This window comes from Hibiscus syriacus, unplaced genomic scaffold (assembly GCF_006381635.1).
Source record: "Hibiscus syriacus cultivar Baekdansim isolate YM2019G1 unplaced genomic scaffold, ASM638163v2 tig00000477_pilon, whole genome shotgun sequence".
Classification (NCBI taxonomy): domain Eukaryota; kingdom Viridiplantae; phylum Streptophyta; class Magnoliopsida; order Malvales; family Malvaceae; genus Hibiscus; species Hibiscus syriacus.
Window position 1 is genome coordinate 1974774 of NW_024061790.1, and position 15688 is coordinate 1990461.

The following is a 15688-nucleotide window of genomic DNA, read 5'->3' on the forward strand; positions in this document are numbered from 1 at the left end:
TATGGGAATATCATACAATCTTATTTTAAATACTTAAGTATCTATCACATTAACCAAAAAACATATATATCTTTCTGACATCATTTCCTTCGCAATCATTGGTGATATCACCTTGGGCGATGATTATGTTTTTTCTCCAATAACTAAAATTTCCAAATCCTCCGTATCTTTATGAAATAATCGCTTCTTGAGACATATAACCGATACCCAATATGATCTTAAACTCGTCAAATGATAATTCCATCATATTCACCGGGAACATAGGCCCTTGAATCTTTATCGAATATATACTGCATGTCTAACTCACACTTGCACCATGACCTATAGGGTTTACCGCTATCATCTCACTCAAGATCAAGTTGAATAGAATACCTTTATTTTAAAATTTCTTATTTCTTTCTTGAGGTAATCCGTGTAACTTTTCCGGATCCATTGAAAATATTCTCGAGCAGTTAAAACATTTTCCATCTCAACTATGAAAGTCTAAATATCCACATCATTTAATAAGACGTTTTGACAACTTTGTAGCAATAACTTCATAGTAGTTAATGCTAAAATCACACTAGTAAATAAATTTACTATTTTTCCTATCATTACGAACTTGACACTTTTCAAGTTCTTGAGAATCAATCTCAATCTAAACAATAATTCATTGTAGTATGAAATAGGTAGACAATCCATTTTCACAAATTTACCTTCAAAAGGTAACTCTATCAAGTCCCTAAAACATAACATTTATTCTTATACAAACTCATATTCATTTGATTCACTAATAACTCAACTTTCTTTAAACTTTTAGCGGGCAACGTATTTACCGCTCACTCATTTCCTCTTACTCAAATCAACAATACTTTAAACCATTTAATATTTAACTTAAATATTTCTCAATTATTTAAGCTTACCAGAAGAAACCTCAGAGTCATCACTAGATTCAGAAATCTCCTCTAGATCCTCATCTGATTCAACTTCTCTTGTAAAACGTTCAAACTTTTTAATGGATTCCTCAAATGCAGAAATTTCGTTAAACATTGGGACATTTCTTCCACAGAATGGAGGAAAATCCCTAGTAGCTTCTACCTTTCTAAGGTGTGATACTGAAGTCAAGTCGGATTCTTTTGGGTCGATTTTAATCTTGACCTTCTTTTCAACATTATCAACTTTCTTACCTATATATTTAGTTTCCGACATCTAAACACAGCCAAAACCAAAAACATGTTTGAAAATTTAGTGTGATTTTTAGTTTTGAGTGTTCTTTGGAGATTTTGGATGTTATAAGGAGATTTATGGATGTAAGTTAGTTGGGTTAAGTGATGATTACTTTAATGGTATAGTTGGATATAAGAGTAAAAGATTAAGGGAAATTTGGGTAAAAATTGAAGTAAAATACGTAAAATCAGGGTAAGTGTATTGATACTAGAAGAACAATATCGATATTATAAGGTTAAATTAGAAGAAAGAGGATGTCGATGATCAGTATCAATACTGATTAAAGTAGTATCAATATTGATGTGGAGGTATCGATACCAAAAGGAATGTATTGATATTGTAATTGAAAAATGGATTTCCAGAATGCAAAAATGGTATCAATACTAAATTGGGTATCGGTACAATAGAAGATAAGTATCGATACTATTGAGTATGAAATTTTAAGTAAAGATGAATTTTAAAAGAATTCGGAAATGATGGTACTTTTGAGTATTAATATTTTGTATAAATGTTAGTAAGGATACTAACATTGTCTTTTATATTTGTATATGTGATTATGGATGCTTGTGTAGTTCGTGATCAAATTTGTGATACAAACAAACCAAAAAGGAAAGGAAAAAGTTCAAGAATAGTTGGACTTCCTCACTAAGGCATAATTTGGAGGCATACTAGGTGAGTGCATTATTATGTACTTAAATGAGATGAGGATGACTTGCGATGAGCCAACCTCGAATGTTTTGATAAAAGTATATTTTACTATATTTTGATATATTTTCATAATGTTTATGAAAATGATTTTACGAATAATTTTAGAGTATGAATTGCTCTTGTACTTTTCAATTTGTTCAAATTTTAAACCCTTATGTTATAGTCACTAACCCGATGTTTGGGATATTACATAATGCACATAGCAGAGGGGTCACCCTAAAGGAGTACTTTAGGGTCTATAAGGACTTACCACTGGGTGGGGTTGCCTTAGGTCCATAAAGAATTGCTAGCTTGATCGGAGCTGAACCTACAGAGATTTCATACCAGATCCTAAAGTACCTTGAAGGAAAATAGTTTTCAGACAGAAAAAAGTAGTAGCAGGAAATCACAGTTCAGACATATATTTATTTTTAGTTAAAACAGTAACCAGAGAACATGTATCAGACAAACATGCTTTAAAATTTATTAAATCAAAACTCATACTTTAAATCAAATAAATCATATGATAGTCAAATTAGATCAGACAATGCATTTCAAATAAGAGAAAACAATAATGTGCATATGGTATTTTTGAACAGATATTTAAAACAAGTATATAGAGCACAAAGAATACACATCGCGAAATGGGTCGGATCAAGAGTTCTACCAAGCACCAATCTCACTATGATCTACAAAGATTAACGATCTTATACCAGATCGGGACAATTACTATCAGAGTAATATTCTAAACGAATTATTTATAAAAGTTACTAAACTATTCAACTAATCACGACTTACCCATACGGATGGATCGAGAGGTAATAGGTTGAGCTTCCAATTTTTTTCTCACAAACCCGGACCATCAACTAACACGAACTCAATCCCAAATATTTCCTTGACATAAAAAATTAACTTATTAGAATCTAAAATAAGAATTTAAGGACCCAATTGGTGAAATTGAAGACTGATAGGTCAATTTAATACTTAGCTACCAAGGTTAGTGACTAAATTGATCTTATTGAAACCATTAAGCCATATTGATAACTATATGGAAACTGGAAGACAATGTTGAGTTCTCACCAAACTTGAAGGACTCATGATGCAATTTTCCACTTTATTTTCTAGTCACCACCCACGTGATTTTTCCTGTTTAAACCATTACCCCATTTTTTCCACCATTTCAATGTCATTTCTTCAACATTTCATTTCCTTTTACTTTCTCCCAACGAAAGGCTCTATAGGAAGGCAAATAAGCTTAATCGGCCGGCCACCAAACTCTGGTAACCACCACATCGATTGTCATTGTCAGTCGTCGGTCGGAGCCCAAGCTTCACCACTTGAAGCTTCTTGATCTCCTCGTCAAGAATATGGCCTTCGATCATTAAGAAACCCCATGAATCATCTTAGATCTAAAAAAACGTTTCGGCTGCCGCAAGCTTTAACCTCTCCGATCTTCGTCGTCTGCCGTTGGATGGTGTTACTTTCGAGATATGTTATTCCCGCTATCAAGAAGAACATCCTCACTATTCGAATCTTCCCACCGACGTCTGGATCATCGAAAAATCAAAAGATACTCGCCTATCCTTTTCTATTTCTTTCCTTTTTTTTCATTTATTGTTTGGTTATCGTTTCAAGGTGGTTTGGTTGCAAGTGATGACATGGTGACGAGTGGAGGTTCCATCACCGGTTGATCAACACCGTTATTATAGAGGAGACTATCGAGAGAGGTGGTTCTCGAATGATTCATGACCAGTGATGGGTTCGATGTTGGTCGAGTTTATCAATTTTTTAGTCGAGTTCATATACTAGTGCATTGCTCCGATGAACCAAAAGGATGGATTCAAGGGCCGAGTTATTGAAGAATTAAAATATTTTTTGGATCAATGAGTTTTTCAATAACCTAGCTAATTTCAACACCCTATTTAAAATTGAATCTAATAAAAAATATCTTTAAATGTCTGGTTCTCAAATTTCTAAATTATAATATTGATAATAATTAAAAATTCATATCAATCCAAATGAATATTCAAGTGAATTCTAGAATCACCTAAAACTAAGAAGGCAAAATTATCCTTAAAGTCCCTCAACTTCTTAATATTGCTGATGCACCCCACATTTTAATTAAACAACTATTTTAAACCTTCATATAAAAAACTAACCCCTAGATTGAGGTATGACAAAAATATGAAGGGTAAACCATACGTTTAGTATCTAAATTATTACTTTTATTCTGTTTTAATATTTAAACTTTATTTTTTTTCAAATCATACCTAACGTTTAGTTTAGGTTTTATTTTGGTATCATTTCATTAAAACCTTAACAATGTTGTTGACGTGTCATCATAAGATAATGCTATATCATCCATTGAAAAAAAAATAAAAATATCACGTCATCAGTTCTGTAAAGTTTCTCTTTTATTTTGGTAATTGAAGTTTAATTTTTTTAATTTAATCATTGAACTTTCAAATTACTCATATTTTAATCACTCTAATTTATTTTATTAGTATATGAGGTGTTTGTGATTTTGGGTTAGTGCTGGCATAATTTTAAATTTATTTTTTATTTTAATTATATATTTAATAAATAATAATAAAAATATCAAGTCACAAAAAATATTGATAAAATAAATTAGAGTGATTAAAACGGAAAATTTTGAAAGAGAGTAATTAAATTGAAATATTTTAAACTTTAGTAACCAAAATATGAGTGAGAAGATAGTTGAATGATTAACAATGTAATTTACCCATAAAAATGTCACGTACTGTAATTCTGTTAAGTTTTTAACGACATGATACAAAAATGAAACCTAAACTAAACATTAAGTATTATTTTGAAGAAAAATAAAGTTTAGGTACTAAAACGAAATAAAAGTAATAGTTTAGTTACTAAACATATAGTTTACCCTATATTTTACTATAATAGTTAGGGATGTTAGAAAAACTTGTAACCGTTAATCGGTATGACTGCTACATTTAACGGGCTAATTAATCGAACCATTAATGCTAAACGGTTTCTGTTAATCAAATCGCTAAAAATGATTGTTAACGATTAAAATTATAGTTACGAGTTTTGATAAACGGTTAATGGTTAATAAATTAAATTTATAATTATATTAGTAGGTGTACATAATTATATGGATGTAAATATGTGTTAAGTACTATACTTTTTTATAGATATACATAATTACATTGATGTAAGTATGTATTAAATGATAATATTAAAAATAGTATGAATTATAAAACTTAAAACGATCATGTTGTGTCATTTCTGAAAAGTAATTATAATAAGTTAATCGTATATTAACATGTAACCAAATTATTTACAATTAGGAAAATCTCATAATTATTATAATAATTAATCAACTGTTTAGGTAATTTTTTTTGAAAATAAAAAAAGAAACGATTTCCTTTTATTAATATAAACCTAAACACCAAAGGAAAGTAAATGCTCCACTGCTGTCTGCAACCGCAAGAGGAAACAAAATCTTTCTCCGAGTTTCCCAGAAACTTCAAATTTTCCTTTCTATTTTTGCTCCGGAATTGCAGTTTATCTTCAATTTCTTCTTTTTCTGAAAAGGCGAAGTTGATTCGGCCATCAAGGAAAACAGGTTTAAAATACTCTCTTTGATTTTCGATTATTGATTCTCATTTTCTGCGCGTTCGATTCGCACATAACTCCCAGCTACTGATTTTTCTTCTGCGAATGAAATCTTACCTTATACATCTAATTGTTTAATATTTTGAAAAAAATCCTATAAACAAATGGAGGGGGAGAGTATATTCATGTAGCAGACGGTTATCCTCGTAACTTCTAGTTGTTGCTTAATTTTTGGAAGAACTAAATCTGTCTTCATTGTTAGGTTAAATTATCCTAGTGAATTTTAGTTTATGTATTTATTTGATTATTAAATAATACATTTTTCTAATTTTAGTACTATATATTTTTTTAATTTTTTTATAATTGAATTAAAATCGTTAATATTTAGATGACATAATAATTTCAAATATAGGAGAGTTTAGAACTATTTTTTATTTTATTTTATCACTTTTTTCATAAAAATTTAAATTTTCATCATTCATTTATAGTCATCGTCATATATTTTTCATTTTTTGACATATCATACAATTACTTTAAACATTGATGAATTTATTCTATAATTTTTTATTATATTTATCGATTTAATTATTTTATACAAGAAACCTGTTATTTTTAGAAGTTAGATTATTTGTTCAAATATTAAAATAACGATAAACATTCTTTCAAAAAAATATATTATATTTTAAAATTATCTTCATTACATTATAACTAAAGGGGTTTGAGATTTTAGACTATTGAACTTTTAAATAAATTTTATTGATTTTAAAAATGTTTTGTAAAATGTTGCTTTAAGGAGAAGAAAAAAAATAGTGGATTGTAAAAAGATTCAACATAAAGATTATATTGAGTGTAAAAAATTTTAGGGACCATATTGATTTTTTTGCAAAAGTAGTGATATCAGTATTATTATAAATTATGACCGATGATAAAAAATAATTAATTAATATCAACGGTTTGATGAAGTTTGAAAAATTTTAAAATGAAAATAAGATGAAATGACCAAAAATTACGTTATTAAAGATTTGATATTAAAAAAACAAAAAACTAATATAAAAGTTTTAATTTCAAAATTAAAGAATTTAAAAAATTAATAATCAAATTAAGTCAAAAATTGAAATCTAGTGACTGGTAAAATAGTTTATTCTTTTTATTTAAGAAGATTTTTCTGAATTAATCACTGATATCTTATTTATTAATTGACTAATCTAAATCACTTATTATAGAAGTAAAAACGATACTTTCAAGTTTCAATCTAGTTTATTCCATTCATAAAAGTTAAGATTTAAACTTTTCTAACCAGATTTTAACAACTAAGCGATGGGAGAAAGTTGTCATTAGAAATTAAGTTAAATTATACATTTAGCATGCGAGTTATGTAAATTATACAAATAAAAAATACTAAAATTGATAAAAAAATTTCATAACATAAAATTTATTTTAATTTATAATAAAAATATAATGTTATTGTATATTAGATATTAATTAAAATTAAAAAATATACAAAAACATTGTTATAAGAAAGAGTGCAAAAGTGTCATTAAAATTAAAATATGTTTAATGATAATTGAGGTCTTCAAACTTTTAGAAAAATATGTTATAAGAAAGAACGGAATCAACTGTTGACTGTCATGAAGCTTATATGACAATTTATAATATTAATGTAATAATTTAAGATATTATTGTGGCAATACACAATAAATAATAATGTAGTAAATAGACTTAATTAATTTTTGGTTAGGTTTGATGGCTTAATTAATTTTTTAGAAGGTTTGAAGACTTATTTTAATTTTTTTAAAAATAAAAAATATAAATAATTATTAAGATATTCAATACATTAAATATAAAAATATAATAAATTAAATTATTAAAAAAATTTAATATAAAGACTATATTAAGTGTAAAAATTTTTTAGGTACTATATTGATTTTTTACTTTGCAAAAGTTTGAGCGTGTCAAATAATCTTGAATCAAAAAGTTATTATGAGAATAATTTTGATAATTAAATTAAAAATCTAGATATCATATTTTTTAAAAATTTTCAAAATATTTTTAAGGAAAATATTAAAATATCTTTTTTATATTTTCACTTATTTTTATTTTCATATTCTAAAAGTCATTTTTTTATTTTACAATCAAACATATTTTTTTTTCAAAGTTTTCAATTTTATAAGAGAATGAGAGTGAAAATTACCTATATTCAATAAAACTAAAAGGACCTTGATTTTTTAAGTCGGGTTTTACTCCCTCTGCTAACCAGAGTAGCCAGAATTTGAAAATCTTACCTGTTTGACTGATACACAACATCATTAAGTATAGTAATTATTTGTTTCAACGCCGGCCAGCCCTTTATTTTTTTTCCCCGCCAAAGGTAGTTGCTGCTGACCTTTTCCCTACTGCTTCCATTCTTTTTCCCTCTTTTTTTTTTCCAAAAAGGTTTTGCCTTCCATTGTTTTTCTTTCATCTTCTTCTTTGCTTTTCTCCATTTCTTTACTTATTTTTGGATATACAGCCATGAAGCAGAGTTCAAAGCAACAGCCAGAGGTATTTTTATTTATTTATCTTATCCTTTTTATTTTTTAATTATGGGATATCTAAGAGAGTACTTGCAGAGAAGTTGGGCTGAAATCTGCTGTTTTGGTTGCTTCTGCATATAGCACTTTTGGCCTCGTGTTTTCATGCGGAAATTGCTCCACATCTCTCCCAGAGACTCCGATTACAGCGCTGATACTGAGGATGAAGACGACATTAGTTCTGGATCCGAAGGTAACTTTCACAATTTTCCTTTAAACACGGGATTTTTTGCTACTTAGATTAAAAGGGAATTTGAGATTTCTGGCGCTATTTTTGTCTTGTTGAGTTGTTTTTAATGATTCGTTTTGGTTATGGGATAGTACCCTGTTTTCGGGGGTCTGAGTTCAAATATGAATTTGGCTTTTGCAGAATACTTGAATATGATCATTTTCATCTTAATTGTAAAGTTTGGAATTCCAAGTTGCCAGCGAAAGAAATTTGTGTACACGAGGATTATCTAGTCCAAAATTGGAATAGTTTTGATATTGGGATTGCGATTTCTTTTCAACATAAGGTAGTTGATCAATATGATAAAGTTATTTATTTAATTTTCTTGAGTGTATTGCCTTTCCTTTCAATTGGATGTTATCTATGTGGATGTGCACTTATAACAATACGTTAACAGATTACTGAGAGCCACCTAACAATGGATTTATCTATAGCATATGGTTAAGTCAGTATTTTAGGAGTTTAACTTTTTTTGAATTTTGCCTCATAACCCTGTTATTTGCAACCAAATTACCTTTCAAGTGCTGCGAAACTATTTAGTTAGGTTCAATTTACAACTGCAATTTTCAGGCGGAAAATTTTTACCCTCTGCTTACGAGGTTTCAAATGATTGGTACGAACCGAACTACCATTAACCTACATTTTAAAGTATTTAACAGTTAATCGAACCAAACTATTTGAGGAAATAATTAAATGACTGGAACCAAACTATTTGAGAAAATAATTAACTGATTGGAACCAAACTAACTTTCCTCATACGATTTCTTTGCATACTCAAATTCTTTTTGTTCCTCTTTTTGGGCTCAGAGAATATTCCAAGATTTAGGAGAAGGAGACCAAAGTCAGAGACTTTTAGGGCACAATACATAGACTCAAAGGACATAAGGTGCAATGCCTCTCCTTTTTTGGTTGCGCTATATAAATATTAAACGGATTGTGGTATTTTGGTGACTCAAAGGAGTTTGGTTGTATAAGGTTTGCTGCTGAAAACCTTGTATTTTGTCTTTTTCAATTAACAGAATAGGCGTTGGTACCTGGAATGTTGGTGGTAAGGCTCCACCTGATGACCTTGATATTGATGACTGGATAGATATGAATGATCCTGCTGATATCTATGTGTTTGGGTAAGTATTTTCCTGACATGTAAAATTTCTTCATTTTCTGGTTGTCCATTGTAGTTTTCCTTACTTGTCTTACTGTAATTACTGGCAATGTATTCATGGAAAGTTTTAGTAACTTTCATGTTGTTTGTATCAGATTGACCTTAAAACCCCTATAATATACATGTCAACTCAAAATATGGTCATCTTGCCTTTAGCAATTATTCTTGAATTTGATTTTCTGTTATTCATGTTCATCTCAAAATATGATAATTCCTTTATGTTTACAGTCTTCAGGAGATGGTACCATTAAATGCTGGGAATATATTTGGTGCTGAAGATAGCCGCCCGGTCCCAAAGTGGGAAAGCATCATTCGTAACACACTCCACAGAATTCGACCTGCAACTACAAAAGTAAAATGCTATAGTGATCCCCCATCTCCATCAAAGTTTGAGCCATCCGATGTAGAGGAGATAATTCTTGAAAGTGATAGTGATATTGGTGAAGAAATTTATCCATTGGATGAAGAACCCCATGGCTTTGATGAATTCGATAATGCACCTGAAAACAAAATGTTGGTCACCAATTCTGGGATTTCAGAGTGTTATGATGGTTCTAAACTTGATGTGTCAGTAGAACAGCATTTACAAAGGCAATTTTCTTCTCCAAAGAGGTTAGACAAACTTAACTGTCTGCGAACAGAGGATTATGCTGAAAATGAGGAAGCCCCAGTCAGTAAACAAGATGCAAAATTTGCTAGAATGCTTAATGGGATTGAAGAAAATAGAAAGTTAACCGGAATTCTTAGTGGGACTGAAAGGATTGGTTTAAGCTGGCCAGAACCTCCACTAAATTTGCTAACTCAGCATGTTTTGGAAAGACCAACTTCTTTCAAATCAATCAAATCTTTCAAAGCGACCAAGTCTTCTCGAACATATAATTCCTTCAAGTCCATAAAGGACATGCCGTCAGGGATAGCTTTGCTTGCAGAACTTGACCTTGAATCCCTCATGAAGCGGAAAAGAAGATCATCATATGTAAGAATAGTTAGCAAGCAGATGGTAGGAATCTTCCTCACTATATGGGTCCGTAAGAGTTTGCGGAGGCATATTCAGAACTTGAAGGTGTCTACTGTTGGCGTTGGTGTAATGGGCTACATTGGTAACAAGGTCTGCTCCCTTCTATAATGTTAGATTCTTGAATTTTTTAATCTTAAATTGACCGTTTGCTTTTTTCTTGGGTCATGTTAGCAGTTTTTGGAGTAATATAGTTTGTATATTGTAATGCCGTAGTTCATGTAGTTTTTAGATTGTACACTTTATATTTCTGGATCTTTGTAGCTAAGCTTGGGTGTGCCTTAATTGAACCTTAAGTCTCAGAATCCAAGGATTATAGCTTGGCTATATGCATTTCTTTTATAACTAATTGACTACTTTTTTGCCTCAAATATTGTTCTCCCTTATCATCAAGTCAGATGTCCCTAAAGTCAACTATAACTTTGATCCTGACTTGGAAGACTAAGTTTGTTTCCCGATTCCGGTTATGGTATTTAATTGCATAACTCTTGTCTCTTTGAAACATAGTGTTGGGTTTGTTATCGCCGATTTCAACTTGGGAAAGAATGGCGGCATTCTTTTCAGATGTTGTTAACATGATCTAACTAGAAGAGGTAAATAGGAGGGATTTGGTAAGTTAATATATTTTTAAGGAAGATCATATCCCCTTTATTGATAATTTCAAAGAGTTCTTATAGGGCCAAACTAGGTAAAGTGGCATCAGTGCATTGAGAATGAATCTCCACTGTCCCAGGGCCACTCACCTATTAGGGCCTTAGTGAGGGATGAGGTAACGCTACAACTGGTTATATAGGATAGCAATTTTACACTTGAGCAGTTTGGTGGGAGGAGTAAGGAAAGTAGAATGGGAGAAGATTAAGTCACTTTAGTAGTATGTACTTGAAAAAGGCGATTGAGACATGAACCTTGAGGGAGTGTAGAAGGTAGTATGTAACCAATGTGGTGGTGATGAGTCATTTTTTTAGTGATAAGGAATGAGGTATGAGATAACAGTGGCTACATCTGCCCTTTTCACTAGCTATGTTATTTGGACTCTGGTTTAAGAGTCGAACACAAGGTTCTTAACCTTGAGGTCGTGGGATCGAGTCCCATGGAGGGCATTTCATAATTCGGAGGTCTCCTACGGAAGCTGCTCTCAACCTAGTGTTGGGGGCAGCCTACTATCTTACCTTCCCTTACCCCATTACATATGGGAACAAGGGACAACCATTTATTTTTAAGAGTCGAACACGTGTAAGCAGGGATCATAAAATCATACTAGGGCTGTAAATAAGACGAGACAGATCGCGAGCTACTCGAGATCGACTCGATCAAAGCTCGATAAATATTCGAATCGAATGGACTCGACTCGAGTTCTTAACGAGCCGAAACGAGCTACTCGATATTCGACTCGAAAAGCTCGTGAGCAGCTCGAAAATATAATATATTAAGATTTTATTTTTTAAAAAATAAATTATTAATAATATTAATATTAATATTAATATTTATGTATTGATTTTTTTTAAAAAATACAGTAAGATTTTATGTATTTAAGGTTCATGTTCGAGTTTGAGGCTTCAATCGATTTAAGTTTAAGATTTTGTTTTCTTCATTTCGAGCCTTTTCGAGCTGCTCACGAGCTTCAGTTCAGGATTTCGAGTTCGAGTCGAGCTTGAAAATTTTAAGCTCGCGAGTTTTCGAGTCGAGTCGAGCTCAACAATACTCAAACTCGACTCGGCTCGTTTACACCCCTAAATCATGCATCCGTCCCTACCGTGTATCCAACACAGGCTTGGTTAGATTTTTCCAAGTTTTTCTATATATTTGGAGGATTTTTGGAGGTCATATCCTCTCATATCGATGTGTCAGACACAGGTAGTTCGTGAAAAATGAAGTCTGAGCAATATAGTTCACTAACGGTTTAGGTGATCCTATGCATCATCAAATGTCTCGTAATGGTAGGTACTTAGATATTCCTAAGGGGTTAATGCAAGAACCCACGTTTAAGCAATCTCAGTTTGAATCCTACAAAAACAAACTGCTCTATGACATTGTAAAGATATGATAGCAATACGAGATTTCTGCCACTGAACCCAGGGTTACTCCAATCAAGTAGGTAGTCTCTACTATAGGATATGTTTGGTTAATTTGTAATACAACTGAAAGACAAGTTCAAGAATTATCATAACCATGTATCTATAAGATCATGCTGATTTTTCACTATCCGAGTCTTGTAAATTCTGCTTAAGGGGATAATCATTGAAGCAATTTATTAGAACCATGCTACTACATTTGTTGTAAAAAAATTAAGCTGTTGATAATATTGTTATTCAATTCTTCTATCTTTATCTATTATGATGGTCGTTCAATTTATTTTTTTCCAGGGATCAGTATCAGTCAGCATGTCCATATATCAAACACTTTTTTGTTTTATATGCACTCACCTGACATCAGGTGAAAAACATGGAGATGAACATAAAAGAAACTCTGATGTGCATGAAATACTTAGGCGAACTCATTTTCATTCTCGTTCTGCAATTGGACTTCCCAAAAGAATTCATGATCATGAGTGAGTATATTTGAGGTCTGAATCTGTGTTTATTTATTTAAACATCATTGTAGCTGTTGTATGCTGTTGAATAATGCATTTGGAACATGTAGTCTTTTTTATTATTGGGATTTGGGCCCCTTATATAAACACGAGTAATTTGGATATTAGTGCTTCTAAACAGAATCTTAGGAGAGAGATATATCTTTGGGTAAATTATGTGTTTAGTACCTAAACTATCAGTTTTGATCCGTTTTTACCTAAACTTTTAACTTTTTCAAAATCATACCTAACATTTAGTTTTTGTTTCATTTTAGTACACCGTCGTTAAAACTTAATGCATTTGGTCCGTTTTAGTACCTAAACTTTCATTTTTTCAGAACTTAAGTATGGTTTAGGTACTAAACGTGTTTTGGTACCTAAACTTTCAAATTTTTCAACACTTAAGTTTTGGTATTAAAAATGAAACAAAAACTAAACTTTAGGTATGATTTTGAAAAACTTGAAAGTTTAGATATTAAAACGGATCAAAACTGATAGTTTAGGTACTAAATGCGTAGTTTACCCTATACTTTAAGCCTATTTTTTGTTTATTTAATGCGATATCATGCATGCTCAGAAATCAGAAAGGCATTGTTTGGATATTTTCACTTATATTACTCGTCCATCATTTACGTGATTATATAACATAGATGCTTATGTTTTTTCCCAAGCAGAAGAATAATTTGGTTGGGTGATTTAAATTACCGTCTCAACCTCTCATATGATAAAGCACGAGAACTCATCTCGAAGAGGGAGTGGTCCAAGTTGATTGAGGGAGACCAGGTAGTTTATTCCTACACATTCAGGTCATTGCAGTTGTCTGATCAATTATGAGCTTGAAGGCGATTGATAGGGTGCTCTTATGATGACAGCTTGTACGAGAGCTGCGAAAAGGTCGTACATTTGATGGATGGTCCGAGGGAGCTTTAAATTTTGCACCGACATACAAATATGAGTTGAACTCAGAGAAATACTATGGAGAAGATCCCAAGGTTGGGAGAAGAATTCCTGCATGGTATGCTTAAAAGAAGATTTTAAGAGATTTCTGTATGATCCATCATCTGTTGTTTTTCTGTCTGTTTTTTTATTTTTAATGCATCTTATCTTTCAGGTGTGATCGCATCCTTTCATATGGTAAAGGAATGAAGCAACTAAGTTATAGGAGGACTGAGCTTACACTTTCTGATCATCGCCCTGTTACTGCCATATATGTGACTGAGGTTGAGGTATTTTGTCCGAAGAAACTACAGCGTGCTCTCACTTATACCAATGCTGAAATTGAAAATGAGGAGGTTGAAGCAGAGGTGATTGATTACTAATGTTGGAACGAATCCCTTAGTTGGATCAGGTAAGTAGTTTGTTATGTCCGAGAACACTATGTGTTTCCTTTCTATCCCAAGGTTTTAATGCATGCATACCAGGGAAACAAAGTAATGCTTGCTGCAGATATTATTTTAAGGGTAAACTATTCGTATGACCGCTTAACTATTGTCTATTTTCATTTTGACCACCGATTTTGAAACTTTGTTAATCAGACCACTTGACTATTAAGTGTGTCAATCAAGCCACCTTCCGTTAATATTCAACGGTGAAGGTTAAAAATATTGGTATAATTATACATTTCATCCTTGTTAATTACATATTTTATCAATTTGCTCCTAATTATAATAAATTAAAATAAATTTAATCATCGAATCAGATGGTGTCATGTGTCACTGGTAACACGTGTCACTCTCTGATTGAAAGAAAATAAACCGTGCACAAATGGGGGCAAGGATTGGTATGTAAGTAACATGAGACACTATTCTAAACATAATGCTTTCTTTCTGATGCTGGATAGGTTAACGCAGAGATCATGAAGGGATACTAGTCTATGCCTGAGCCGGTGAGAGCTCCTGTAACTCTTGATATTATTGACTACACGTTAGATTCATTCATTTCATTTTTTATTTTACCATGTGTGTATGTAGAAATCATTGTATAAACGCATCAATTTTAGGGGTTTCACAAATAGATTAAAAAACAATGTCAACTAAACAATCAGAGTTGAGTTTGCATATAGGCATATTCTGCATTCGGATAAAGTTTATGAATGTGCCCTTCTGCCAACAAATTTTTCTACCTCATAAAGACCTCGTGGTATAAAGAGATATAGACAATGCATGTGTTTTGATCCTTACACCACATTCTCTTTCCCTCTGCTTTTGGTGTGTGAATGTGATCACTGATCACATGAATCTTGACTTCTTTCATAGAAGAAAAGAGTCGCTTAACATATATGTAATTTTGTCATCATCTATAACAGGATGAGGCTAAGCCTTTCTATTGCTCGAATGTAGCGAAAATCTGCAAGTGAGATTAAAGAAAATAAATATGATTTACATAAATGTAAGTAACCAAATACTGGCCTGTAAAGATCAAAGATTCAAACTGCAAATTCAGGTGGAAAAAATCCAGCTTGATAGTAAAACAAACACCATTTCTTTTAGCATTTCATGTACTTGGGTTGATAAATGGAACTTTGTCGGATACATTATATATATTTTTATAAAGGTCAAATAATCATGCTGGTCTATCTTGGTTTTTTGTACAATCATTCCACTTTGCTACTAGGAACACATTTGCGGGCTTCTCGCTTTTCCTTGTATCCACG

The 15688-nt window shown here is 31.5% G+C and overlaps 1 protein-coding gene across 3 annotated transcripts; it reads left to right on the forward strand.

The window, feature by feature from the left end:
- The first annotated feature begins 5338 nt into the window (after positions 1–5338).
- LOC120206835 (type IV inositol polyphosphate 5-phosphatase 3-like) lies at positions 5339–15290 on the forward strand. 3 transcript variants are annotated; one of them, XM_039206418.1, is made up of 10 exons: positions 5339–5500; positions 8000–8031; positions 8145–8253; positions 9097–9175; positions 9309–9413; positions 9680–10559; positions 12830–13014; positions 13710–13818; positions 13908–14050; positions 14147–14432. In XM_039206418.1, exons 2-10 carry the CDS (start codon positions 8002–8004, stop codon positions 14352–14354), a joined length of 1848 nt encoding a protein of 615 aa, XP_039062349.1. In that variant the 5' UTR covers positions 5339–5500; positions 8000–8001; the 3' UTR covers positions 14355–14432. The 3 variants fall into 3 exon arrangements, with proteins under 3 accessions (XP_039062349.1, XP_039062344.1, XP_039062354.1); XM_039206413.1 differs by lacking the exon at positions 5339–5500 and adding an exon at positions 14876–15290 and having other exon boundaries at positions 7873–8031; positions 14147–14383; XM_039206423.1 differs by lacking the exons at positions 5339–5500; positions 8000–8031; positions 8145–8253 and adding an exon at positions 8446–8575 and having other exon boundaries at positions 14147–14420.
- Positions 15291–15688: the final 398 nt, after the last annotated feature.